Source organism: Zalophus californianus, chromosome 8, assembly GCF_009762305.2.
Source record: "Zalophus californianus isolate mZalCal1 chromosome 8, mZalCal1.pri.v2, whole genome shotgun sequence".
NCBI classification, from domain to species: Eukaryota; Metazoa; Chordata; class Mammalia; order Carnivora; family Otariidae; genus Zalophus; species Zalophus californianus.
The window spans coordinates 22,341,901-22,365,984 of record NC_045602.1 but is presented as its reverse complement, the minus strand read 5'-3'; the positions used below and the strand labels follow the sequence as shown (position 1 = coordinate 22,365,984).

Below are 24,084 nucleotides of genomic sequence, written 5' to 3'. Positions count from 1 at the left end.
TGTGTGCTGCTTGGCAGCAAACGCTGCTTCCACTTGAGGACTAGGCTCTCCGAGTTCTGTGGGAATCTGTGTATGACAGATTCCCAGGTACTTGGGAAAATAATACCTTGACTTGTTTGCATAACCTCAGAAGGGTAACTGAAGCTCTAGAAAGGAGAAGCCTTCTATAAGTGGTCCTCTTTTCCAACCAACAAAGTTCTCTGGGCCCCCGAGGGAGAATTTGTCAGGGTCAGGGTCCAGGAAGCCTGGAAGGGTTCAAATTAGCAGGGCAGGAGAGGTCTCAGCTCTCCAGGAGCAGATGGATTTATACCTCGTCCCACCCTTCTTCCAACAGTACCTGCGGCTATGAATTCCTGTTTCTGTTGGAACGCACACCCAAACCTCTTGGTCTGGTCTGTCGCTCTGAACCCCAACAGTACGAAGCAGGGGCGCTCTGCTGGGTCTGGGTGTGGAGTCCCTCAGTGCTGGAGACAAAGGATTCCCACTCCTGTGTTCAAGCTGTGCTAGCAGTAAGATTCTCCTTCCATCCAACCTGCCCGAGCCTGTCCTTTCCTCTGGCAACAGCTCAAACCCCATTCCATAGACAGGAGTCCAGGTTTGTGCTGATCTCTCTTCTGAAACCTGGCTCCCCAGATACCTTAGACTTGTTCTCTGCTTGTTCAGATTTGTGTGGCTTTTCTCTCACCCTCGTTTTGGATGCCTCTTAAAGCCTGAGATGACGGTTTCCTTTTTGTTTTACTAGAAAGATGGGTTTGAGGTCGAGCAGTCCTGTATATGAATCTTAGCTATGTGATTTTGGGTAAGCCACCCAGTAACTTTTCTGAGCCAGTTTCTGCATCTGTAAAATGGTTAGAAAGCTGATATAAGTTTACATGAGAATATGTGAAGGTTTGTGCTCACATCGTTTTCAGAAAACGAGTTCCTTCTTTCCTATCCCTGTAACATGCTAATAGCTCTGTGCACGAAGTGGCTTCTTCCTGAGTGATGCTGGTGCAGTCTGGACCATCCTGAGCCAGCATGTGGCAGTCCAATCTGTAGAAGTCACTGGATGCCTTACCAGCTAAGAGGCCTCAAATGATCTTGTTCATTCTTGTACTCCCATTACACATGGTGCTTTGTACTCGGTGTGTGGTGGGGTGGTAAGTAAAGTCTGCTGTATCAAGAAATTTCTTTAATGCTACTGAAGTTCATGGAACGGAATGGAAAAGCTCACATACTTTGTATGATCCACAAGAGCCCTGACCTGCAAAGACACATGAGCTACTCCACCCCAGTCTCCAATCCCAGGGTTTCCAAGCCAAGCGCTCTTCAGCCCTCCACGTTATCTGAAAGTCCAGTGTCAGCCAGAGGCTCCCAAGGAGAGTGGGTGGGAGGAGCTCCTAACAGTGATGGCAGATGAACTCCAAGGCCACCTCAGCCACTGAAGGAGAGGACTAAACACACAGAGGGGAGAAGAATAAAGGCCTCACCAGGCAGGACCCTGTAACTCGTATCAGAATTTTGAGTGCAAATCGAGGAAAGACAGCTGCACAGGGATCCGGACAGCACAGGACCCAGAGCACCAACACAACAGCACAGTCCCGCTCAGACCCCAAAGAGCCACGGCTCTGAAAATGCAGCCAGAGCGAGAGCCTGCCCAGCAAGGCTGCTCTTAGATTTGGTAAACTGTTCTCAATTTCCAGAAGAAAGCCCTGCCGATAACATTTGGCATCCTATGCTGAAGCCAGGATACATGCGAGGAAGCAGGCACTTATAAGCAGCTTAGCTATTTATTTAGTCAGTAGAAAAATGACTTTACAGGTGTGCGGTGCATTAAGGGAGACGGGGCCCCACCCTCATGCTAGAGCACTCCAGTCCAGTCCAGTGCCTGGTGCATGGTCTGCAGGTGTGCCTATGAGCACGTGAGCTATCTGGATGCCCCAGAGCATCTCCTAAGTGTGCTGCCCCCGTGGGGGGCACCGATTTCGGGCCCAGCGGCTGGGCCTGACAAGAAGAGTCTAAGGAGCCAAGCCCTAGAAGCGGCCCAGCACAGTGGCTAAGAGAGCCATGCGTATGTACATGCCGTTCTCGGCCTGGCGGAAGTAGGCTGCTCGGGGATCTGAGTCCACCTCCACGCTGCAAGAGAAGGAAAACAGTTGGCACAAGTTCCCAAGGCCTGTCTGGGACCGGGTGCCCTCCCAAAGCCAGCCCCCAGCGTAGCCTCCACTTTGAAACTGTTGTCACCTTATCTCATTGACTCGAGGCATTGGGTGCATCACCACCATCTTCTTCTTGGCCCGAGTCATGATGTGGGGAGTGAGGATGAACTGGCCAAAGCACTGTGAGGCAGACAGGGGCCCCGTCAGCACCTTAGGGCTGGGGTGGCCGTGCAGCCACAAGCCTGGGATCCTCCAGGGTCCCCTCCTCACCCACACTCAGTTATCACGACCAAGAGGCCCGGTCAAGCTCCTGGGGCCCCGCCTTCCCAGCCACTAGTCTGGATGCCCCGCAGCTCCAGCCCTGGCCTCCCCTCCCCCGTGGCACTCACAGCTTCATACTCCTGGGTAGAGTCGAAGCGTTCCTTCTGGATTCGAGTCATGTAGAGCACGTCAGTGTCGGGCAGTGCTTCCTCAATGCTCTCAAATTCTTCCTGGAGGGTGAGGTCGAGCCAGAGTGAATGCAACGCCCGGGGCCCTCACTGCCCAACCCACATGCCCCGGGGCCTCCCAGGGTCTCACCTGCTTCGTGCCACGGGCCGCCACAAAGGCCCGCACGTTGGGTGGCATGCGCAGGCTGGGAGGGGCCACATAGCGCAGGCTGACACGGTACTGGGTGAGCAGGCAGGCCAGGGAGTGCACGGTGCGCCCATGCTTCAGATCCCCCACCATTGTGATCTAGGGGAGGAACCCGATCACCAAGAGGGCCCCCAAACTGAACACCTGCACCCCCGTTTCACAGCTATCAGTCTCAGGAGCAGGACGGAGGCCTCCCTGCTGCAGCATGCCTCGGGGCAGAGACAGTTCTTCCCAACGGCCTCCCTCTCCAGACCTTCCCCAAGCAGGCCTCCAAGCCCTGCCACGACCCTCACCGTCATGCCATTGACAGTCCCAAGCTCCTCCCGGATGGTGAAGATGTCCAGCAGGGCCTGGGTGGGATGCTCTCCGACCCCATCCCCAGCGTTGATCACTGGCCTCCGGCAGTGCTTCGCTGCCAGCTGCAAAAACAAGGAGAGCCCTGTCTTCTGCGTCTCAGTGGCCCCCACTCCCGGCCTGAGTCCCACTCTTCCTGGGCCCCCTCCCCCGTCCGGCCCAACCAGACACTCACAGTCATGTCCCTGGAGCCATTCTACTCCACCCCGTCCCGGTGCACTGCTGGCCTCACCTCCACTGCTCCAGGCTGGGGATGCCGAAGCACGACGACGTCGGCGTAGCAGCTCATGGTCTGCACGGAGTCAGCCAGGGATTCGCCCTTCTGGACCGAAGACGTGGCTTCCGAGAAGCTGAGCACAGCACCCCCCAGCCGGGCCATGGCTGCAGCAAAGGAGCTGCTGGTCCGCGTGCTCACCTCATAGAACATGGAGGCCATCACCTTCCCCTGGCGGGAGGGCAAGATTCGGTGTAAACGTGGGTGCTCATCTTGGGGAAAGCACGGCTGCGGCTTGCTTCCCCCACTTACACGGGAAAGGTACTGAGAGAAGCCCTCCCCGCAAACATCCTCGTGACCTGTCCCGACCTTGACGTTTCCATTAGTGTCACACGGAGCTAAAGGCTCCGCCTCCAACAAACCATCGGTAAGTATCTGAAGCAGATACTTGTTTTCTGGGGGAGAAGGAAATACCCCAGTTCTACCCCATGAATCCATCTGCATAGACCAAGTGACCAGATTAGTAGGCTAATACACTGGTGCTCAGGGCCTTGTAAGTCAGCTAACTACTGGTCAGAGGAGAGCAAACGTGGGGGTTGAGGGGCCTAGGGCAGCCGGACCTTCCAGAGTAGAGAAGGCGGAGTAACTTATAGTGGAGGGTTTAGACTCACAGGAAGGGACCTATGGCAGGAGAGGGAGATCCCTCTGATCACTGCATAGCCCTGCTGACAGGGTCCTGGACCCATAACCCATAGCCCTGACCCTGACCTTGAGTATGTCGAGGCTCCGCTCCTTCTGTACCATCATACGCAGCGTGTGTGCCACATTGAACAGGTGAGACATCTAAGAAAGATCCCCAAGTCAGCTGGAAAGGTGGTGGTGCCCAGAGGGCCTAGCCCCAACTTTCCAGATTCTCAAAGCTCTGGGTGTCCCCATCCGCTCTCCCCCAGGCACCTGGTCCTTGGTGAATTGCTGGACAGACAGGATATGTTGACCCACTAATGAGTGCAGCAGGGGCGAGGTCTGGGGGTGCAGCAGGCCAGGGGTCCCCAGGTTCTGGGGTGACGCCTGTCTAGGTACTGGTGGTGGAGGGTAGCAGGTGCCATCGAGAGTTCCCATCAGCTCTGCAGTGAGGGACGGGGCAAAAGAAGTGGGTCAGAGGGTTCCTCCTACACAAGCCAGATGAGACAGATCCCCGAGGTGAGCATGCGTTCCAGGGGAGTCTCACCTGGCTCAGCTGCCTTCCGAGAGGACTTTTCCTTTGGCTCCTCAGCTACAAATAGGGCAACAAGACAGATGTAAGCCTGCAACTAAGTTTTGTGAAGAGCCCCCATTTCCCCACACTCTGGATCACAGTGTCTGTGTTAAACCAACTCACACGACAGTAGCTGTAGCAGGTTAGGGGCAAACAAGAAGGACCAGCAGCCCAGGGGACACACAAGTGACTTCCCACGGGGGCTGCTATGTGTGAGCAGTGGTGCCCTCCCAGGGCCCTCCCAGGAGGCAAAGGGGTCCTAGGCAAGGGGAACGGCCAGGCTCACACCAACCAACAACCTGGATTTACCCCACGTCCTGCTGCCCCGTGGGATCCCAGCTCCCGGGCGGAGGAACACAGCTGCCCACGATAAGAAAGGGCCATGAGAAGCTGTGGCGTGCCTACCTCATGCTGGGCAGACTGATTTAGGCAAAGGAGGGTACAGTGGATCAGACTAGGACGAGGGGATGGCTGGACCAAAGTGACCCCCGTCCATCAGGGACACTGGGGGGGAAGAGGAGCCTGTCCCTACACATCTCTAAGTCCAGGTGGCCCCGGCCTCCACATATCAAAGGACCTCCCTCTTACCTGGCAGACCTGGATCGGAGGCTCGGTGGATTCGGGGTGGCAGGTGGAAGCGGCCATCGGGAAGCCCTGGGACAGCCCGGCGGGGCCTTTCAGGCGTCTGGAGAGACATAGGTCTAGCGTTTTGAAAAGTACTGACCCAATTCTTCCTCAAGTTCAACCCCTCAAGAAAAGCCAAACTGCTCACTGTCCACAGTGAGAATGGAACAGATCCCAGTCTCCATCAGGTCCCCCTCTGGTCCATCCTTCTACGCTGTCCTTGACAGAGAGGGACAAACTACCCCATGACAGGGGCCCAGATAAATCTCTGGTTGGGTTAATAAGGAACCTGTGTTTCCCCTAGTTAGATAACCTCCTAAACTGGAAGTTGATTCTGTGTTTTGCAGCAGACAAAGAGGTAGGTGGTGGAAATTTTAAGTGTCAAGTGCAGAGCCTTCCACCCCCGAAACCACCAATGCAACCATCTGTGCCGTTAGCCCTGTCCCTGGCTGCACCCCCAACACCCCCCCACCCCGCCCCCAGGCCCGAAGCACTGCAGATACCGTGGTTATCTCGCTGGTGGCAGGGGCTGGGGGCGCGAGCTGGGGAACAGCCCCCTGAGGCCACTTGCGTACATCCTGTCCATAGCCCGGGGGCACCAGGACCTGCAGACAGAAGATAGGAGCAGACGAATGAGCAGGGGGCAAAGAGCTGGACTGAGACCCTACAGGAGTGGAAGCCAGCAAAAAAAAAAAAAAAGAAACCCGCCTCAGGGCAGCTGGGGGAGGTGATGGCACCACAGCGAAGTGCTGGGGCAGGACAATCAGTGGGACCAAGGAAATCACTTCTGGGATGGGGCTCGCGCCACATACATACCTGCCCGTCGATATAGGCCACTTCCCCTCGTAGGACCACACGGCGGATGGTGCCCTTCACCTTCTGCCCTTCAAAGGGTGTCCAGTGTGCCTTGGAGAAGGGCATGTGGCTGGGGATGGTCCATTCGTGCTCCAGATCCACCTGCCCAGAGTCACGGGTTAGGCAAGGGTAGGGCTGCACCATGGAACAGAGTCGCAGGCTGCAGAGTGCATCATTCCTCCCCGCCCCCCACCTCCGCCGGGACCACGGGCCCACACCTCCACGTAGGTGTCCTCCTGGGGAGGCAGGTGGAAGATCCGGCGGGGATTGTGGTGCAGCCGCTGCAGCAGGTCATCCAGACTAAGCCGGCCCTCGCTGACCGCCGTCAGCAGCAGTGGGAGCATGGTCTCCAGTCCCGGGAAGCCGGGGGGAGGCCTGGGCCCACACTTCTCCTCCAAGGTGTGGGGGGCTGGGATGAAAGAGAGCGGCACCGTCGGGCCTGATCACCTCCCCATCTGGGAAGTCACACAGGCCACCAGGACTGCACTGCCTCCCTAGCCCCGATGCTCATCTCTTCGGGTTACGGGGCAAACAGGTAAACTGGGGCGGTTGCCATCATTTGGGGACCAGACCTTATACCCACCTTCTCTTATTTATAATTTTACTCATTTGCTCATCAGTTCCTCCGGGGAGTATTTATCAAGCACCCATCACGGCCCAGGTGCCGTGCTACACAGATCAAGTCCCAGTGCTCGCGGAGACCAGAGGCCCTGAGGTGGGGCACGAGCCCTACTGGGCAGAGGTACACTGTGGGGCCTCTCACCATGGTCTGAGGCAAAGCAGTCAATGACAGCCATGTTCTCCCACAGGGCCTCCACGTCCTGGCGGGAGCCAAGCTCGGGCCGGACCTCGCCCTTCCCCGGCCCCAGGCGCTCCAGGTCATCACGGCTCAGAAACAGATGGTGGGGCGCCACTTCACAGGTTACTGGCAGCCCCCGTGCCTTGGCAGCTTTAATCAGCAGGATCTGGGGTGGGCGGAGAGCGAGGAGATCTCTTGAGGAGGCCTCCCTCATGCCCTGCCCTACAAGGTCTCCGCATCCAAGCTCCCCTCTAGGAAAGTTATGGGGCCGAGGGTGCTGGCTCCACACTCCCCGCTCCCTCCTACCCAAGCAGGAAGGGCACCGGGACCTCTGGTGTACTCTCACCTCCTCCTTCCGGGCCACGTGACATATGTGCACCGAGCGCTGGGTCAGCTGGGCCACCATGAGGATGGCAGCCACACTCTGCCGCTCTGCGTGGGCCACGATGGGGAGGTGGGAGGGCCATGTCTCAAAGTGCTGGGGAACAGAAAGAATTTAGCAGGGAGCGTGCAGAGCCCTCACGGAGCTCTTGACACTCCACTGCTGTTATCTACTCTACGGGGTCCTCAAGCCAGGAGGCACTAACTGGCTGCCTCCTCCCACGGGCCCGCTCCCTACCTCCATCCACTGGGCCACATTGTCCAGCCGAAGCTCAGAGAAGGTCTCGTTGAGGTACAGCTTTAGCCCAGCAGCAGACCCGGCCACAGCACCCAGGGTCCCTGCATTTTCCAACGAGGCTCCAAGAAATAAGGCAAAGTCACAGCGGGCACCAGCCTCTGCCAGCTGGAGAGCATACACAGGAGATAAGGCCTACTGGCATCCGTGCCAGCCTGGCACTAGTGGCCTGGGCCCCCATGCTTCTGCGAGGGGCAGAGGGAGGAGGGTTCCGGGAGGCAGGCAGGGACATCTGGGTAACCACGAAGCAGGAGTGCCAGGTCTCACCTTCTGGGCCAGGGCCAGGGCTGGCGCATCAATGATGGGGGGCCGGGTATTAGGCATGGCGCACACCATAGTGACGCCCCCAGCCAGGGCAGCGGCGGTGCCCGAGGCGAAGTCCTCCTTGTGTGTCCCCCCTGGTTCCCGCAGGTGCACATGGATGTCAACCAATCCTGGGAGAACAGGGACGTGGCAAGGTTAGAGGACGGTTCAGAGACACGAAGGACATCAAACATATGAACCAGGGTGGCAGAAAAAGCAGCAGCGACTGATACGAGCAAGAGGCAGCGAGCTTCCTCAGTCAGGGGCACAGTGGGTCATGAGAGGAAAGAGCTCAGTGAGAAAAGAGTCTGGCCCTCCCAAAAGATGCACTCACCCGGTAGCCGAACAAGCTTTTGGGACGTCATACAGTCGACATGCACCTTCAAAGGAGGGGCTGGCCCAATCTGGCCTAGGGCCTGCAGGTGAAAACTGCAGTCAGCCCTGATTTGAGGGCATCCCGCGAGTTGTAGGTAGGGCCTGGGCCTTCCCATACACCAGGCTCTACCCCCCTCTACCCGCCTTCTCTCTCTCTGAAGCCACAAAGCCTGGATATTTGCATGACTACTTCATACTGAGATTTCCCAACCCACGACCACTCACTTCTCCCTCCTGCCCCATTAACACTGGCTGTTGGCCTCCCAGCACCCAGGCCCCAGTCACCTCCACAAACAGTTTGGTGCACTTGATATCAATGATGAGGGGCACAGAGAAGTCAGCGGCCAGGCGCCGGGTACGGTAGCCCTTGGTGACAAAGGAAGAGAGACGGCGGCCCCCAGCCCCGCGCATTGACAGGTTAATCACTAGCTCAAAGTGATTCTCAGCCAGTTGCTCCAAGATGCTTCGCTGCGGTGGGCACTCACCATCCACTGCCTCCTCAAAGTGCCAGTCCACAGCTGTTACCTGTGGCCCAGAGATAAGGTCAAGGGCTAACCTGAGCCTGGCAGGAGTCAGGAAGGACAGCCTAAAGGGAGGGGAGGTGGCCCAGGAACCCATGAGGAGGAGAATGAGGACCCACAGGGTGGGAACCAGGGCTGGCTCTATTTGCTATTGGCAAAGTGTATTTCTTGACACGAAAGACATCTACTCTATGGTTACCAAGGACTCTGTGCAGTATGAGCTCACACTTGTACACAGAGAAATAATATTCTGGAAGAAAATATACCAGAAGTTAACAGCGGTAAAGAAACCATTAAGAGACTTTTCCCCCTTGCTTTTCCGTATATTCTATTTGCTCTGTGTGGAATACACAGGACCCATACAATGACAGTAAAAGCAAGGGAAGAGAGAGAATTCTCTGGCACAACGTGGGGTAGGCTGCGGGCGCCCCAGTACCTTGACGCCGTGCTCAGTATAGAAGTCGGCGGTGCCCAGACTGGCGTAGAGGCTGTAGCCCAGGCTCTCCAGCAGCCGCACGGTGGGGAGCAGCTCACTTTTGTTCTGAACCAAGCGAGAGGAGGACGAGGTTGTATCTCTCCTGTCTTCCACTTCAAGGTCAGCCCAGGCCCAGAGAGCCAAGGCCATTTGCCCCAGGCTCTCTGGGCAGCCCCCCAACCCCCGACGCTGGAGTCTGTACCTTATAGCTGCCAATGGTCAGCAAGATGTTCTTCTTGGGGATCTTAAAGCCAGTGCTTAGCATGGCCTTGAGGTAGGCCTCGCAGCGGCTCTCCCCAAAGCCAGCCACTTCCCCCGTGCTGGTCATCTCCACGCCCAACACCACGTCAGCACCCGCCAGGCGCGAGAACGAGAACTGAGGGACCTGAGGGAGCAGGAAGCGAGATGCCGAGCTCCTCGGCCTCAGCCAAACGGCAAGGTTAGCCTTCCCCGCCACTGCTCTGCCTATCGTCCTCTGCTTCCCGAACATACTTCGGGTCTTCCCTCAGTTTCCACTCGGCTATTCCTTTCCACAAGGCCTATTCCTTGGAACACTTCCTCAACAAGCTCAGTAAACCAAATATCCTGACCGTCCTTCAATTCAGGCACCAGCTCTCCTCCTGGGCCTTTCCAGGTCACCCCTTTTGAAAGTGGCATCTCTCGTCTGTAAACTCCTTTCACATTTTATTCTTCTCTCTACTACGCAGGTTTATCATGGCCTGTTAGAGAAGCAAGCTGTTTTTGGACCCAACCTCCCTTGCCTCCCATCTCTGGAATGTGAGCTCCTAAAGAACAAAGACCATCCTATCACCCTTATGGCCCAGTGATGCCTTGTCCACAATAGCTGTTCGGTTTACATGTCGACTGAGCAGTAAGTGAACGCTCTCCCACTATTTGTCTCCTTGCTTGTGACTTCTAACCTCAAGGTTTCAATCCTCCGTACCTTTACCCCCACGACTCCAGAGCCAGTCATGAGCCCCACAGGTTCCACTTCTTCCCCCATGATGACCCGTGTGGCCAATGCTACTAGGTCCACACCTAGTGTCTTGGAGACGAAAGGGAAGGAGCGAGAGACACGCACGTTGCACTCGATGACTTTCAGCTGGTCGTCCTGGGGCAGAGAGGGACTGGTCAGGCCTTCTGCAGTCTAGGCTTACTGATGCTACTCCACTGACCTTGACTCTTCCCCTGACTTACCACTCTGTGGGTATCAGTCTGGAACAGGGGTCAGGGTAACTGACTGTCACAAACCCTAACAACACTGTGGGCTCTAGCTAGCACCCCTTCCCTCCAGCTTCCGGGCCTACTCTGATGAGGGCAGGAGACAGTGAGCCCCACTGGCACTGTGGCCCCAGAGAATGAGAAGGTGCTACTCCCTTCCCTCAGTTCCCTCTTACTACCTTGGCAATGAGCTGCAGATTGAAGGGTCCTGTGACCTGCAGCTCCTGGCCCACGGCGTGCACGATGGCTTTAATCCGCTCTAGGGTTTTGGCAGTGATGTCTTGTGGTGGGGTCACCAGCGTGGCATCACCTGAATGCACACCTGCATTCTCCACGTGCTCAGAGATGGCAATGGCTGCCACCATACCATCACGGGCCACAGCATCCACGTCGATCTCCTAGTGGGGATGCGAAGGCAATGTGATACAGGGCTGGGGGGCAATTTTCTTCTCCCACTTGCCCCAGGAGGCTCCCTTCTTTGAGAGCCTTGGTACAACCCATCCTTCCCAGTCCACCGTGCCTACAAAGTGCTGTAGGACCAGAGAGGGGAGTTTCCACCAAGGCTGAGGAGCCTGCCCTCAGAGACTTCTTTGTCTGTGGCCCTACCTTGGCCTCCTGGATGAACTTGGAGATGACCACGGGGTGCTCCTTGGAGACGGCTGCTGCACTGCTCAGGAAGCGTTCCAGGTCCCCGTCAGTGTAGGCCACATTCATAGCAGCGCCGCTCAGCACGTAGGAGGGGCGCACCACGCAGGGGTACCCCACCGTCTGGCAGAACTGGCGAGCAGACTAAAGGTGCAGCTGGGTTGGTCACACTCACCCATGACCTCATCCAGCTTCCAGCTCCCCACCAGGCCCCAGCCCACCTCTAGTTCACTGAGCTCCCTCCACTGAGGCTGGCTGATACCAATGGTGTCCAGGAGCCGGGAGAACTTGAAACGATTCTCAGCTGAGTCGATGGCTTCAGGGGAAGTGCCCAGCACGCGGCACTGCTGCCGATGCAAAGCCATGGCCATGTTGTTGGGCAGCTGCCCGCCCATGGATAGGATCACGCCTTCAGGGTTCTCTAGCTCATAGATGTCCATCACCACCTTGGTGCAAGGGGAGAAGTGAGTGGAGGTGGCAAGTGGTCAGGGATCTGAGCCTTCCTGCTCACTGCTTCTCACCCTCTACCCATTTCCCCTCAAACCCCACAAGTTCCAAAGAATCTTAGGTCAGCCAGCCACTCCCACGTGACCCTGGCCACCCAGGATAACGGGCGGTCTTCATATTCCTCTCACCTCAAAAGAGATCTCATCAAAGTAGAGTCGGTCACACATGTCATAGTCAGTGCTGACTGTCTCTGGGTTGTAGTTCACCATGATGGTCTTATATCCCATCTGTGACAGAGAGGGAAGTGAGATTTAGCTAGGAGGTGGGAGGAAGAACATAGAAAAACTAAGGCAAAACCCCTACTTCATCTCAGCTTTCTCTGAAATGGATATAAGGCACACCTGCCTTGGGAGGGAAGTAGGGCCAGCCCTGTAGGTATCAGAGAAGTAGGTACAAAGTGATGGAGAAAAGACACATGCCCTGTGAGAGGCACAAGATGGCCTAAGGGGAGGGCTCCCCCCCTCCCGACTCCCTCCACACCTCCCAAAGTCCTAAGATAGATATAAGTGTAGCAATTAATAGAAAGTGCCAGGATAAGGTGGGCAAAAGGCAATTGCTGGAACTGAATGGAACAGTAAAGAAAACAGTATGAAAGACCTTTCGGAGCTGCCGGATGCAGCCCACTGCACACCAGTCAAACTCAACGCTGGAGCCTATTCGGTAGACCCCAGAGCCAAGGACCAGGACGTGAGGTGTTCGAAAGGTGAGGTCATGGGTGGTGCCCCAGTATGTCAGGTACAAATAATTTGTCTGGGCTGGCCACTCGGCTGCAACTGTGTCGATCTGTTTCACTGCTGGGCAGATCCCCAGTTCCTGACGCAGCTTGCGAACAGCCAGCTCTGTGCTAAAGGAGAAGAAGGGTCAAAAATACAGCCCTGGGAGTGGGGCAGGGAACTGAGAGGCAAATATCCCAGGGACGAAGGTCAGAAGCCTACAAAGTTCCCTTCCAAGGGCCCCTCACTAGTACAAAGATTCTCTGCCCCACATCCTCAGCCCAAGGCCCTCACCACCACCTCTAACCTCAGAACTGCAAGGGCAATCTGCTTGTCTGAGAAGCCAAGGCGCTTGGCCTGGTGCAGCAGGTCTGGGGGCAAAGGCTGTCCACGATGCTGTTCCAGCAGCTGGGCGTGTTTTATAATCCGCTTCATCCGGTGCAAGAACCAGCGGTCGATGCGTGTGAGTTCATAGAGCCGAGCCACAGAGTAGCCAGCCCACAGAGCAGCTGCCACCACAAAGATCCGCTTGTCGGTTGGCGTCTCCAGCTCCTAATGGGGAGGGCAAACAGATATGGAAGGACTGTGGAGAGGGAGATGTCCGAATGTTACGCAAAATATTCCAAATCTACTTTTAGCATCTCAAAAAGCCTCAAAGCACGAGTACCCCACTGTTTTAGGAAAGGAAGCTGTGGAAAAGGAACCAGAGCCAAAGCTCTGTGATTGCAAAAACCTGTATTCAAATCTTGGCTCTGCCTCTTTCTGGCTGTGCAGCTAGTGTATTAGCAAGTTCCACAAGCTCTCTAGGCCTGTTTCATTATCCCTGGAAACAAGTTTAAGAATACATCCTCCTATAATGATAGAGGAGATGAACCACAAAACTCTCAGCAGCATGAAAACACAGCAAACATCCAGTAACAACTACTGCTATTAGCGGTAACAAGTCCATGGGCTGGGGGCAGAAGGGGTCCATTTCAGGGGCCAGGGGAAGGGAGCCACTTACCATATCACTGACTGGCTTTACCGTGTGATCAAAGCCCACACAGTTCTCATCCACCATGCGAAGAGCCTTCTGGAAGGCCTCCTCAAAAGAACGCCCAATGCCCATGACTTCACCTGGAGGAAGAGGATGTAAGGACTGAGGGCCTGGAGGCTGGAGATGCTGCTCAGAATTTCTATGATTTAGTCAAGTCTCTGGGAGGTTCTTGGGATAAGTCCCACGGTGGTGCTATGTATGGTTTCATTATTGAGGAATCTTAAAGGGAAGTTCCTTTCCTTACCATTTTCATGTCTTGTGTTTATTAGAGACCACGGAATTAAAATGCCTAAAGTGGACACAGGGATACTAGAACATTACAGTTCATCACAGTGGCCCAATCCCTGACGGTTTATCCAGTTATTTGCTTTATTCCTATTGTGACACTCTCTGGGATCTGTCTCATCCTTTCAAACTTCTCAACAGTCTGGATAATAGGAAGATGATCCCACTACTCTTTGAATCCATCCAGAGGTAATCACGTTTACAACTCTTATTTTAAAGTATTTCTTCCTGGACTTTTTTCAAATGTGTTTACACACGGTTATTAACCATGTGTAAATAGTATGATTTCTAACCTGCTTTTTCTCTCATCATAAGCTCATTCCCACATTGCTATGTGATCTTATTACCAGCCGTTTAATTCCTGTATGATTTACCATAACTTAACTGCTCACTCGTGGAAGGACACCTAGCTTTGAAGTGTTTATCCTTCTAGATGAGGCTGTGATGTCTTTAGGGCTTTGGATTATCTCCTTAGGATAAATTTTCAGAAGTGCAGGGGCAATAGATAAAGCCCTTAATAAATATTACTTGCTTTATAGAAGTTTGTGTTTTATAATACACAGTGTAAGTTTAACCACCTTCTAAGAAATATGTACAATTATTTTAAACAATTTTTGCTCATAAAAATGTTACCTCATTTTAAACAGATTTCGATTTACTAATAAAAAGGAACTCCCCTGTCTCTACAACTTTCCAGGTTTGCTTACTGATTTCCTCTTCCATAAAGTTTTGTAATGTCCTCTGACAATTTACCCTAGGATCTTCAAGTGTTTCTTACCAATTATATTTTTCTATTTACAATCCTAATTGTTTCTTTAAAAGAACTTTAAAACTTTAAAATGCTAATAGTAGTGCTAGGGAAGTGGATGATAAGTGATTTTATGCAACTCCTTTGTAATATGGTTATATTATAAAAGTGTTGATTTTGGGCAAAAGAGCAACTTGCCATATTTGTATATGCGTGCATAGAAAGATTCTGGAATCATATATGTACCCAAATTAATCTGTGTGACATGATTATAGGTGACTACTCTTTTTTGGTTCAACTACATTGCTAATTTCTCAATGGTTCGTATATCTTACTTATATAATAAAACTTACAAAAAGTTATCAAAGATCACATTCTAAGAATACTTGAAAAGACGTAAAACGTTTAAATGTCTCATCTGGGAATCAGTCTTTCTCCTATTTTCAGTCCACTTCCTTTTACTAACAACTTAATTATGGCTTCATTCCCATGTTTATTGTAATTTTCATATAACAGAAATTCATCTCCAGAAGGAACAACTTGGCAGTCTTGTATGATTTCTAAAAATTCCAAAATAATATCTGAGCTTACTTCGACTTGCTTGTTGAAAGGCTGCTATTGCTCTTAATGGAAATTTGGAACACCATGAAATGCTCTTATCCTTAGCTGGAAGCACTGTGGTATGTGAAACGCTTGCTTTGGCTGAAATGTTTTAGAACAGTCTAGAGTGACTTAAAAGGACACAGGGAAGCATGTTAACTGAATTCCAGCACATTTGACCACCGCCTGGATGTTGACCATTACACCCAGTCATTGTTTACCGCTACATTTTCTTGTTTTTATGAAAAAGGTCTCAGATGTCCTGCTCTGATCTTAAACCGTGGGTCAAAAAAAAAAAAAAAATTGGTGATGGTGGCAGAAAGCGCCTGGAGAAGGAAATGGGCGGACGCCGGTTGCCACTGTACTGACTTGGATAGAGAAGGGTTCACAGAACAGCAGGTCTCACTTCCCTGAAGCATCAGTATTTAAATTCGCATGGAGAACAAACTGTCACTGGCATTAACAGCCTAGTGATGAGGCCATGGGCAAAATGCAATGCAAGGCTGTGGGTAGAGTTTCACGAAGCCGGTCTCGCCAACAACAGGCAGCAGAGTGTGACAGAAGTGCGTGTAACTAGCGACTGGATCTAGTTTTCCGTTCTTGGCTCTACCCTCTCCTCAGCCTCATCACTTTCCTTCTGCGGGCACCTCAGTTTACTCATTTGTAAAACAGGAGAGATGAGCTATGATGGCTGTCACCCCATCTCCGAGATTCTGACACGCCCCCCATCTGGGGAGTGGAAGTGGCATGTGCGTTCTGGCACAGATTTCCAGATGCCTTTAATTCCCACTCTTGATGAGGACTACCAGGTTTGAAATGTCCCTGTGAGTTCTGAGAAACCCTGTTCCCAAGCTGCTGCTAATACAGCATCTGAAAGGCTATGCCAGGGAACTAACTCTATGACATTCTAGATTCTTAGGACTGCTAGGACCCCGGAGGGTGACCCGGGAAAGGGTCTCCGGGGGTGTGTCTCTCTCACCGACGCTCTTCATGCAGCTCCCAATCTTTGTGCTGACACGGAGGAACTTGCTGAGGTCCCAGCGAGGGATCTTCACCACACAATAATCCAGGCTGGGTTCAAAGGCTGCTGTTCCCCCTGTCACGGAGTTCCTGGGAGCCATCATGTGGAGGTGCCAGGACAGATTGGGAGATGTAAAGAGTGAGCTTCCAGATAGCTTCCTCTGTCCCCACACATTCAGACCAATGTCCTTTTCATAATCCCTGTCCCATGTCTTCTTCAGCTCCCCTCCCCCTCTCTGATCTTTGCCCCACCCTCGTACCTGAGCTCAGGCAGAGAGATGCCCAAAGCTAGTTTGGCTGCCACGTAGGCCAGCGGATAGCCTGTGGCTTTACTGGCCAGGGCGGAGCTGCGAGAGAGCCTGGCATTCACTTCAATGATGTAATACTGCAAAGAGAGAGAGACGGGGAGAGAGTGTTACCAGATTAACTGGCCCAGAAGGCCTACCTGAGAGAGATATCAGTAGGGCCAAAAACAAAGCCCTCTCTGAAGGGATAGATAGCAAAAGCACCACCCCCATCCCAGGCCAACCCTACCACAGACAATCCTGACTTCTACTCCAAAGTCTGTAGGGTCAAAAAGCCCCAAAATTATTGACGGGGGTCCAACAGCTAGAATATCAGCTCCAGGGCCTAGAGTCTCACCTGCTCAGATTCAGGGTTCAAGGCATACTGCACATTGCACTCCCCAACGATTCCAAGGTGCTGGGTCACCTTGATGGCGGTCTGCCGCAATAGCTGGTATTCCCTGTCATTCAGCGTCTGGCTTGGAGCCACCACTATGGACTCACCAGTATGGATGCCCAGTGGGTCCAGATTCTCCATGTTACACACCTGTGAAGGGAAGGTCCCATGGAGGTCACTGCCAGAGGGAGTCAGGAGAGGCAGGACACCGCATCCCAGGGTCCTGTGGCTTCTGGTGAGACCCCACCGTGGGTCTCAGGGACATCGAACCCTCAAAGATCTCAGCCCTGGGCTCTGCTCTTACTAGAGCTCATACTGCCCGTCGTTCCTCCCATCCCGCCTCCATTACTCACCGTGACACAGTTGCCATAGGCATCTCTCACCACCTCGTACTCAATTTCCTTCCATCCCTTCAGGGACTTATCGACCAGCACTTGGCTGGTATGGGCAAAAGCTGGGGCCACAAGAGCAGAGAGCTCCTCCCTGTTAGAGGCAAAGCCAGAGCCCAGGCCACCAAGGGCAAAGGCTGCACGCACCAGCACAGGATACCCCAGCCGCTCAGCAGCTGCCTGGGCCTGCAAGGAGCAGAAGAGATGAACAAACAGATCAGGCCTTGACTGCTTGCTGCACAGAAGGTGCGTGGCCCCACAGAAAATAAGATACAAAGACAATGATGCCATTCCACCGTCCCCCAGTCACCCTCGAACCTGTTCAAGAGAATTGGCTGCCTCACTGGGGGCCACGTGCTCTCCAATCTCTGCCATCCTGGAGGCAAAGGCACGCCGGTCTTCCGTCAGTTCAATGGTCTCCACCGGTGTGCCCAGGACCCGGACCCCATAGCGAGCTAACACTCCGGCCTTGGTCAGCTCCACACCACAGTTCAGAGCTGTTTGGCCTCCAAAAGTCAGTAAGATGCCATCTGGGCGCTCATTACGGATCACCTGAGGGATGAGGGGAATAGTAAGCATTAGGACCTTGGGAGTCCAGAGGAGAGGACTGAAGAAGTTTAGAACCCAGAATGAGCACAGGATCCCCCTGCCCACGTGCGGCCCCTCCTCAATCCAGCCTTATCCCGGTCATACCTGGGTTACATAGTGAGGTGTTATGGGAAGGAAATAGACCTTGTCAGCCAGACCCTGGGAAGTCTGCACTGTGGCAATGTTGGGGTTGATCAGCAACGTCTGAATGTTTTCCTCCTTCAGGGCCTTAATCGCCTAGGGGGACAAAAATGGCCAATCAGCCTCGCCTGCAGAAGCGAGACTATCAACGGTCTTAGACCACCAGCGTGTCTCTTCTCTCCCTCCTGTGCTCTCAGTCCTTAGTAACCAACTCCTATGCCTCAGCACCTCACCTCTCCACACATTCCCCAGATCTCCTGGTTCATTCCCACCCTACAACCAACGTTCATTCCTCAGCCCTCTCCTCAAGACTATCCATTCCTAAGGCTCACACACCAGAGAGGCAGGGATAGACATGCTTTACCTGAGAGCCTGAATAGTCAAACTCTCCAGCTTGGCCAATGGAGAGGCCCCCAGAGCCCAGGATCAGAACTTTTCGTGGTGGGGGAAGCCCAGAGCCTGGGGTGGGAATTCCAGGTGGACAGAGGCGCTCAACCAGCCGCTCTTGAACTGTGGAGGCAAAGTCATAGAACGTTAGAGCTGAACGAGACCGGAGAGATCACCTACATTAACCTCCTCGTTTTACAGAAGAATCTAAAACAAGTCATGCCTCTCATGAGTAGCAGAGGCAGAACAAAAACCCAGACTCATGACTCTGGAGCTCCTTCCCACAGAAGAAGCATAAATAATCATCGTGGCTTGGTTGCTTTCCACCCCATCCCCTTAAGCTCCCAAACATATCTCAGTTTCCTGGGGCACGTCTATCTTTTGCCCATCCCAGAGCCGACCCGACTCTTAGTTCTCCACCACCCGGGTCTACTCAGGTGCTTACCTGTCTGGCCCCCAGGGTTCCCAGCTGTGGCTTCTTTCACAGTTTCCAGAAAGATATCAAAAAGAAGTTCCATATCTGAAGGACCAGCTTGGTGCTCTGGGTGAAACTGGACACTGTTGAAGAGACAGGATCACGAAACCTGCCATTATCCCTGCCTTGAATTGGCAGTCTTGGGGGTAGGTAGCAGGATAGATGACCAGGGCCCACTGCTGTGCTTTACTTTTTGATCTTCAAGACCCTGGGGCTTCTAAGCTGTAGAAATTCAGTCACCCTGCCAGAATCACCCAGACTCACCTGAAGAACGGCAGGCTGTCGTGTACGATGCCTTCATTGGAACGATCATTGGCGTTGATAAAGAGAGGAAGCCAGCCTGCTGGCAGCGAGTCTGTTTCCACAGCAAACCCATGGTTCTGGGATGTCAGAAAGCAGCGCCCAGAGCCCACCAGCAAGCATGGCTGATTGTGGCCTCGGTTCCCGTATCTGGAGATGGAAGCACACTGAGTCACTGGCCCCTTTCACCACCTACCCTTCACCACTGTACCAAACCCAGCTTCTGTTGAGCTCAGCACCCTCAACCGGCCCCTGCTCCTGTTTCAACACTAGCCAACACCAACTCTATTCCCATCCCCAAGACTCCCCACCGCTCACATCAGTAGTGCGGGCCCTTCCTCTCCCCACAAGTCCCACCTCATCTTGTATGTCTTGGCCCCAATGGCTAAGGCCAACAGCTGGTGTCCCAGACAGATCCCGAAGACAGGTCGGGGATTAGGCTCAGATAAGACACGGCTCAGTGTGGATACCACACTGGGATAGGAGGCGGGGTCACCAGGGCCATTACTCAGGAAGACACCCTCATACTCTGGAGTAGGCAGAAAAGATGATGTCAAAACCAGTAGTTTAACCAGAGAGACACACTTGCAGCCCTTACCATCAGAGCAAAAGCCCTGATCTCTGTCTCCTTCCCTGCAACTTACGGCAACTAGACCAAGGGACAGATCTTCCACCCATGCTGCCTGTCTGTAGCCCTGTACACACCCCAGCTACTCACCCTGGTTGTCTAAGGCATGGTCCCACGGTACCACAGTGACCTCAGCACCACGCTGACACAGGCATCGGATCTGATTATACTTGAGGCCACAATCCAAAGCAAGGATCCGAGGGGCGCCCCCTGCATTGAACACCCGTGGAGCCTGAGGAATAAAGGGTAACAGTTGGTAGCTGTGATCAGTGAGGATAGATAAACACACATCAACTCCTGCCTTTGAGGCCTCTTCTGATCTGCTCTCAAGTGATCACCCCAGTTACGGGCAGAATAGAACTACCGTGCTATAGCTTGCACTACTCTCCCACTCTACCTATGTACCTTAATTGAGACCTCTGGCACCAGGGGGCGGGCATTGGGGTCCAAGAATGGCAGCGCTGAAGGCTCTGTCCCATCCTGGACCAGCTTTCCCAGCAGAGACCCTTGCTCTCGCAACTTCTTAGTCAGCTCCCGAGTATCCACTCCTGTCAAAATAGCACTCTCTCAGAGATCACACTCGCTCAACTCAGTCATGCATGAGGTTAGACTTTCAGAAGCACTGCATTCCAGAATCCTGAGTCACACACAGCTGTTCTAGGGGCATCAAAATCCTGGGCCATCCTGATGGAAGTACACTACCATGAAGTATTCTTGCTAAAAATATCACATCTGAATTGAACCATGACTTCTAGTTTTGTTTACAGAAAATAATACCAGGAGACAAAGAATATTCTAAACAACGCTATCGGAACATAATCAACAAAATGCAGATTGTGGGATACTCTAAAGGAAAACTGACTTGCTTTTGTCAAATGGGTTATAAGGTCCACTGATCAAAGGGACATATCAACCAAATGCAATATATGGATCTTAGATCCAGATTCAAATAAGGAGTAAAAATCATTTAGATAATAGAGAAAATTGTAAACGTTGCCTGGATTTTTGATATTAAGGAATTACTGTTACTTTTTTATTTTTTTTAAAGATTTTATTTATTTATCTGACAGAAAGAGACACATCGAGAGAGGGAACACAGGCAGGGGGAGTGGGAGAGGGAGACTCAGGCTTCCCGCCGAGCAGGTAGCCCAATGTGGGGCTCAATCCCAGGACCCTGGGGTCATGACCTGAGCCAAAGGCAGACACTTAACGACTGAGCCCCCCAGGCGCCCCTACTGTTACTTTTTTAAAGGTACAATGTTTTCATGGTTTTGTTTTAAAAAGAATTCCTTATTCCTTTTTCACAGACAGTGAACTATTTGTGGATGAAATGATACAATATCTTGAGATCTGCTTCGAAAAAATGAGGGAGTTCTAGTCGTAGTGGTGAAATAAGTTTACTCCTGAGTTAATAATTACAGAAGCTGGGGGTTCATTATATTATTTCTTCCCATTGGAGCGAGAGCTTAGTTCCTTCTCCAACCTGCGGACCCCAATGTAAATTTTCCAAATCTGATACGTTCTGTTGCAACCTTGGACTCAAGGCCCAATAGTGCACAAGAGACTTCTGGATTCTTCCCATCCAGGCAGAGCCCAGATACGGTCATGCTCGCACCATACCTTGCAGGCCAGGTATGCCATGCTGTTGCAGCCACTGGTGCAGGGTGAGGATGGCACTCCAGTGGCTGGGCGTGGGGCAGCACTCTCCCACCACCAGTCCTGCCACGTGGATCCCTGAGGATTCAAACCACTGTCGATGGAAGGAAGAGATCGTGAGGAGGCCAGGGCCACATATCTTCCTATCTTCTTTTCCCACTGTACAGCAGGGGCCCTACACCTCAGCCACATTGAAAGACCCAGCAATTCCTTGAACACACTAAGCACCTCACACTTCTGTCCTTTACTAACAATGCTGTTCCCCATATCAAACACTGAATACCAGGCCCTCATGAATAACTGAGAATGAGCTTTTCCTTTCCTTCCTTTCCTTTTATCCAAAACGGAGATTATAAATCCCACTTCTGTGAAAATACCGCCTCCTCACCCATGGCAGTTTGTGCCTCTTCCTTAGGGTTCACCTAAACTCACTTTATTTCCACTGTTCTTGCTATTTACATTGTATATAAACGTGTTTGTGTGTCTCCCCATCGCAGAACTATGGATGCCTTAGGAACAAGGTGCCTGACACATAGTAACAGTCAACAAACATTTACTGAGTGCCCAGGCACTGTAAGAGATGTTGGGGGAGGAGCAGTGAGTATGCAAAAAGACAAGGTCCCCGTCTTCACCAGGTTAATTTGCTACTTAAGAAGCCTGAAAATTAACAAAACAACATGCAAATAAACAAGATCATAACCAAAGAGTACGATAAAAGCAGAATGTAAGATAGATGCATAATACCTTGTTAAATAAAAAGGTTCAAGGTACGACATTAGGCATGATTATGCCCCTCCCCCCCCTTACTAGGGGATTTTCATTAAAAAAAAAAAAGCTAACACAAATTTGCTACCCAATACATAAGCATTTAATAACTAAATAGAGAACTCAGTCATCTACGTGGGAAGGGATGGCATATTGAAGCCACGTATGTTTAGTGGTACAAGTTTTAAAAGATGATGGCTGTTTGGGAGTGTTCTTTAGGGATCTGCAGGAGAGTTTGGCAGAACCTTCCATGACCATGGAAGACTCATCTGCGTATGGACTGGTGCATTCACAGTACATGTGCCACAAATGCATCCATGGGGGACTGGAGGCTCTAGGAGGCCTTACTCACCCTGATTCTGTTAAGTGCCTTGATTTTGCAGGTTTGTAAACGCTTGTTTTGTCAGCGTGTCCACAGCTGACAAAGGTGAAGACTGCCATACGTTAACCAGCATACTGCATTATAAACAAGAATGCAGTCTATTTACAGATTTGTGATGAGGACCAGTCCTTTCCAGGAATAACAAAATGTGTCCCTTACCTACAGTTCCCTCTCCTAAGAGTCAGGGTGAATTAAAGAATTAAAGGCTCACTAAGCCTGGAAAACCAGGACAAAACGCATTTGGAGGGATACCCTACCTAGGCTGGGGTGGTTTCCACTATTAATTTGTCAATTTTTTTCATTAGTTGAACTCTCAGTGCAACTTAGTTTCCAAATTCCAGAGGAGGAGGAATAGGTGGAAGGAAGCTCACTGTGGGAGGAGACTGAGTTTTCTTATCTAGAGATAAGAACTCTACTGAAAAGTGGCAAAAATGAGTCAAGGTAAGGAAAATAGGTTTAAAAGATTATCGACTTGACTGGTAGGTGACCTGGGACCCACTGTCACTGGGAAGGGTGTGACCCTAGCTTCCAGTCTCTTTCCCACTATGTGTAATCTTAAAGCATTGCCCCCATCACACCACTCTGCTCCTAAAAAATCTTCACCGGTTCCTTACCGAAGCCCAGGCTCTTTGGGGTGGCTTCCAGCGCTCTGTGCCTCTCAAGGTACTTCAAGCCCTGGGTACGATTTAGCTTACCATTTCAGTGTGTACCTATCTTTGTTCTCCCCAGGATGCCTAACTTAATGTCTTCACTTGACTAACAGTTAATAATCATTGAACTGAAAAGGAAAGTAGAGAAAGCATTTGGGTGTGGCTACCTTACTGAGACCGAACTCATCCACTTCATCTGTGGGGATGCCATAGTTGCCGATCAGAGGGTATGTCAGCACTAAGATTTGTGCTTTGTAGGAAGGGTCAGTGAGGGCCTCGGGGTAGCCGACCATGCCGGTTTGAAACACTGCAAGAAAAAGGCAGGGCTGGGACTCCGGCAGGACACCCTTCACAACACTGCCCTGTGCGATGACAATGCCCCAGCGGAGGCTGCCTTGACCTTGAGGGATGAAAGGGGCTGGGATGGGGACAGGGATACCAAATGGGGGTGGGAGGGAGGGTATGCAGGCAGGAAAATGGCGGGTTTGGGTAGGGCAAGCTGGGCAGAGAGGGGCAGCAGATAGTGGGATGAGGTCGGCAGCCGGCCCGAGCTTGCTTACCCACTTCCCCGGCAGTCGACACAGTGGCCCCAAAGGGCTGGCCCCGCAGGACCGACCCATCCTCCAACATCAGGGCCGCCATGGGAACGGAGCTCAGTGGCGGGGGCGAGCACAGAGAAGCGGCAAGTGCAGCAAGCCCCAGCCGGTGCTGGAACCACGTGAGGTCGGCGCGCCAGGAGTCGGTCCACGTGGCTAACCGCGCCCGTGGCTGGAGCGCGGGCCGCGGAAGGCGCAGGAGCTCCAGGCGCGCTGGGCGGAGGCCGACTGCGGCGGCGCGAGGGGCCGGCAGCGTGAGGGGCGGAACCCAGCACGTAAGGGGCGGGGCCAAGCTAGCAACAGCGTGACGGCGTCTCCTCTCCCCCTTAACTCCGCCCCACTGCGAAACCCCGGGAAAACTAGAAAACAAAACCGACTATCCCAAAGCTCTCTCTCCCACTCTAACCAAGAAATACACAAAGCCAGGTCGCCTCTCTCTAAAAAGT

The 24,084-nt window shown here is 52.6% G+C and overlaps 1 protein-coding gene across 4 annotated transcripts; it reads right to left on the bottom strand.

Moving 5' to 3' along the window:
* Positions 1-1,750: 1,750 nt before the first annotated feature.
* CAD (carbamoyl-phosphate synthetase 2, aspartate transcarbamylase, and dihydroorotase) lies at positions 1,751-23,985 on the bottom strand. 4 transcript variants are annotated; one of them, XM_027624273.2, is made up of 45 exons: positions 23,603-23,985; positions 23,210-23,349; positions 21,210-21,339; positions 19,995-20,137; positions 19,680-19,821; positions 19,319-19,490; positions 18,926-19,111; positions 18,632-18,744; positions 18,164-18,309; positions 17,764-17,895; positions 17,389-17,622; positions 17,035-17,256; positions 16,643-16,831; positions 16,261-16,385; positions 15,960-16,090; positions 13,315-13,427; positions 12,619-12,863; positions 12,196-12,442; positions 11,727-11,825; positions 11,313-11,537; positions 11,053-11,235; positions 10,626-10,844; positions 10,169-10,336; positions 9,428-9,610; positions 9,187-9,291; positions 8,515-8,754; positions 8,189-8,270; positions 7,819-7,985; positions 7,495-7,659; positions 7,222-7,353; positions 6,840-7,041; positions 6,295-6,485; positions 6,038-6,178; positions 5,725-5,826; positions 5,186-5,282; positions 4,907-4,957; positions 4,571-4,615; positions 4,297-4,466; positions 4,111-4,185; positions 3,361-3,573; positions 3,068-3,193; positions 2,718-2,873; positions 2,528-2,629; positions 2,224-2,318; positions 1,751-2,115 (listed from the first exon to the last, which is right to left on the bottom strand). In XM_027624273.2, exons 1-45 carry the CDS (start codon positions 23,682-23,684, stop codon positions 2,013-2,015), a joined length of 6,729 nt encoding a protein of 2,242 aa, XP_027480074.1. In that variant the 5' UTR covers positions 23,685-23,985; the 3' UTR covers positions 1,751-2,012. The 4 variants fall into 4 exon arrangements, with proteins under 4 accessions (XP_027480074.1, XP_027480075.1, XP_027480076.1 ...); XM_027624274.2 differs by lacking the exon at positions 4,907-4,957; XM_027624275.2 differs by lacking the exons at positions 4,571-4,615; positions 4,907-4,957.
* Between the last annotated feature and the right edge of the window lie 99 nt (positions 23,986-24,084).

What these genes read in the sequence shown, in the direction of transcription:
- CAD (XM_027624273.2), bottom strand. Translation starts at nt 23,684, where the DNA reads ATGGCGGCCCTGATGTTGGAGGATGGGTCGGTCCTGCGGGGCCAGCCC. An exon ending in GCCAAGACATACAAGATGAG is followed by an intron (nt 19,112 to 19,318) that starts GTGGGACTTGTG and finishes TTCCATCTCCAG; the next exon opens with ATACGGGAACCGAGGCCACA. An exon ending in CACCTCACTATGTAACCCAG is followed by an intron (nt 17,623 to 17,763) that starts GTATGACCGGGA and finishes CTCATCCCTCAG; the next exon opens with GTGATCCGTAATGAGCGCCC.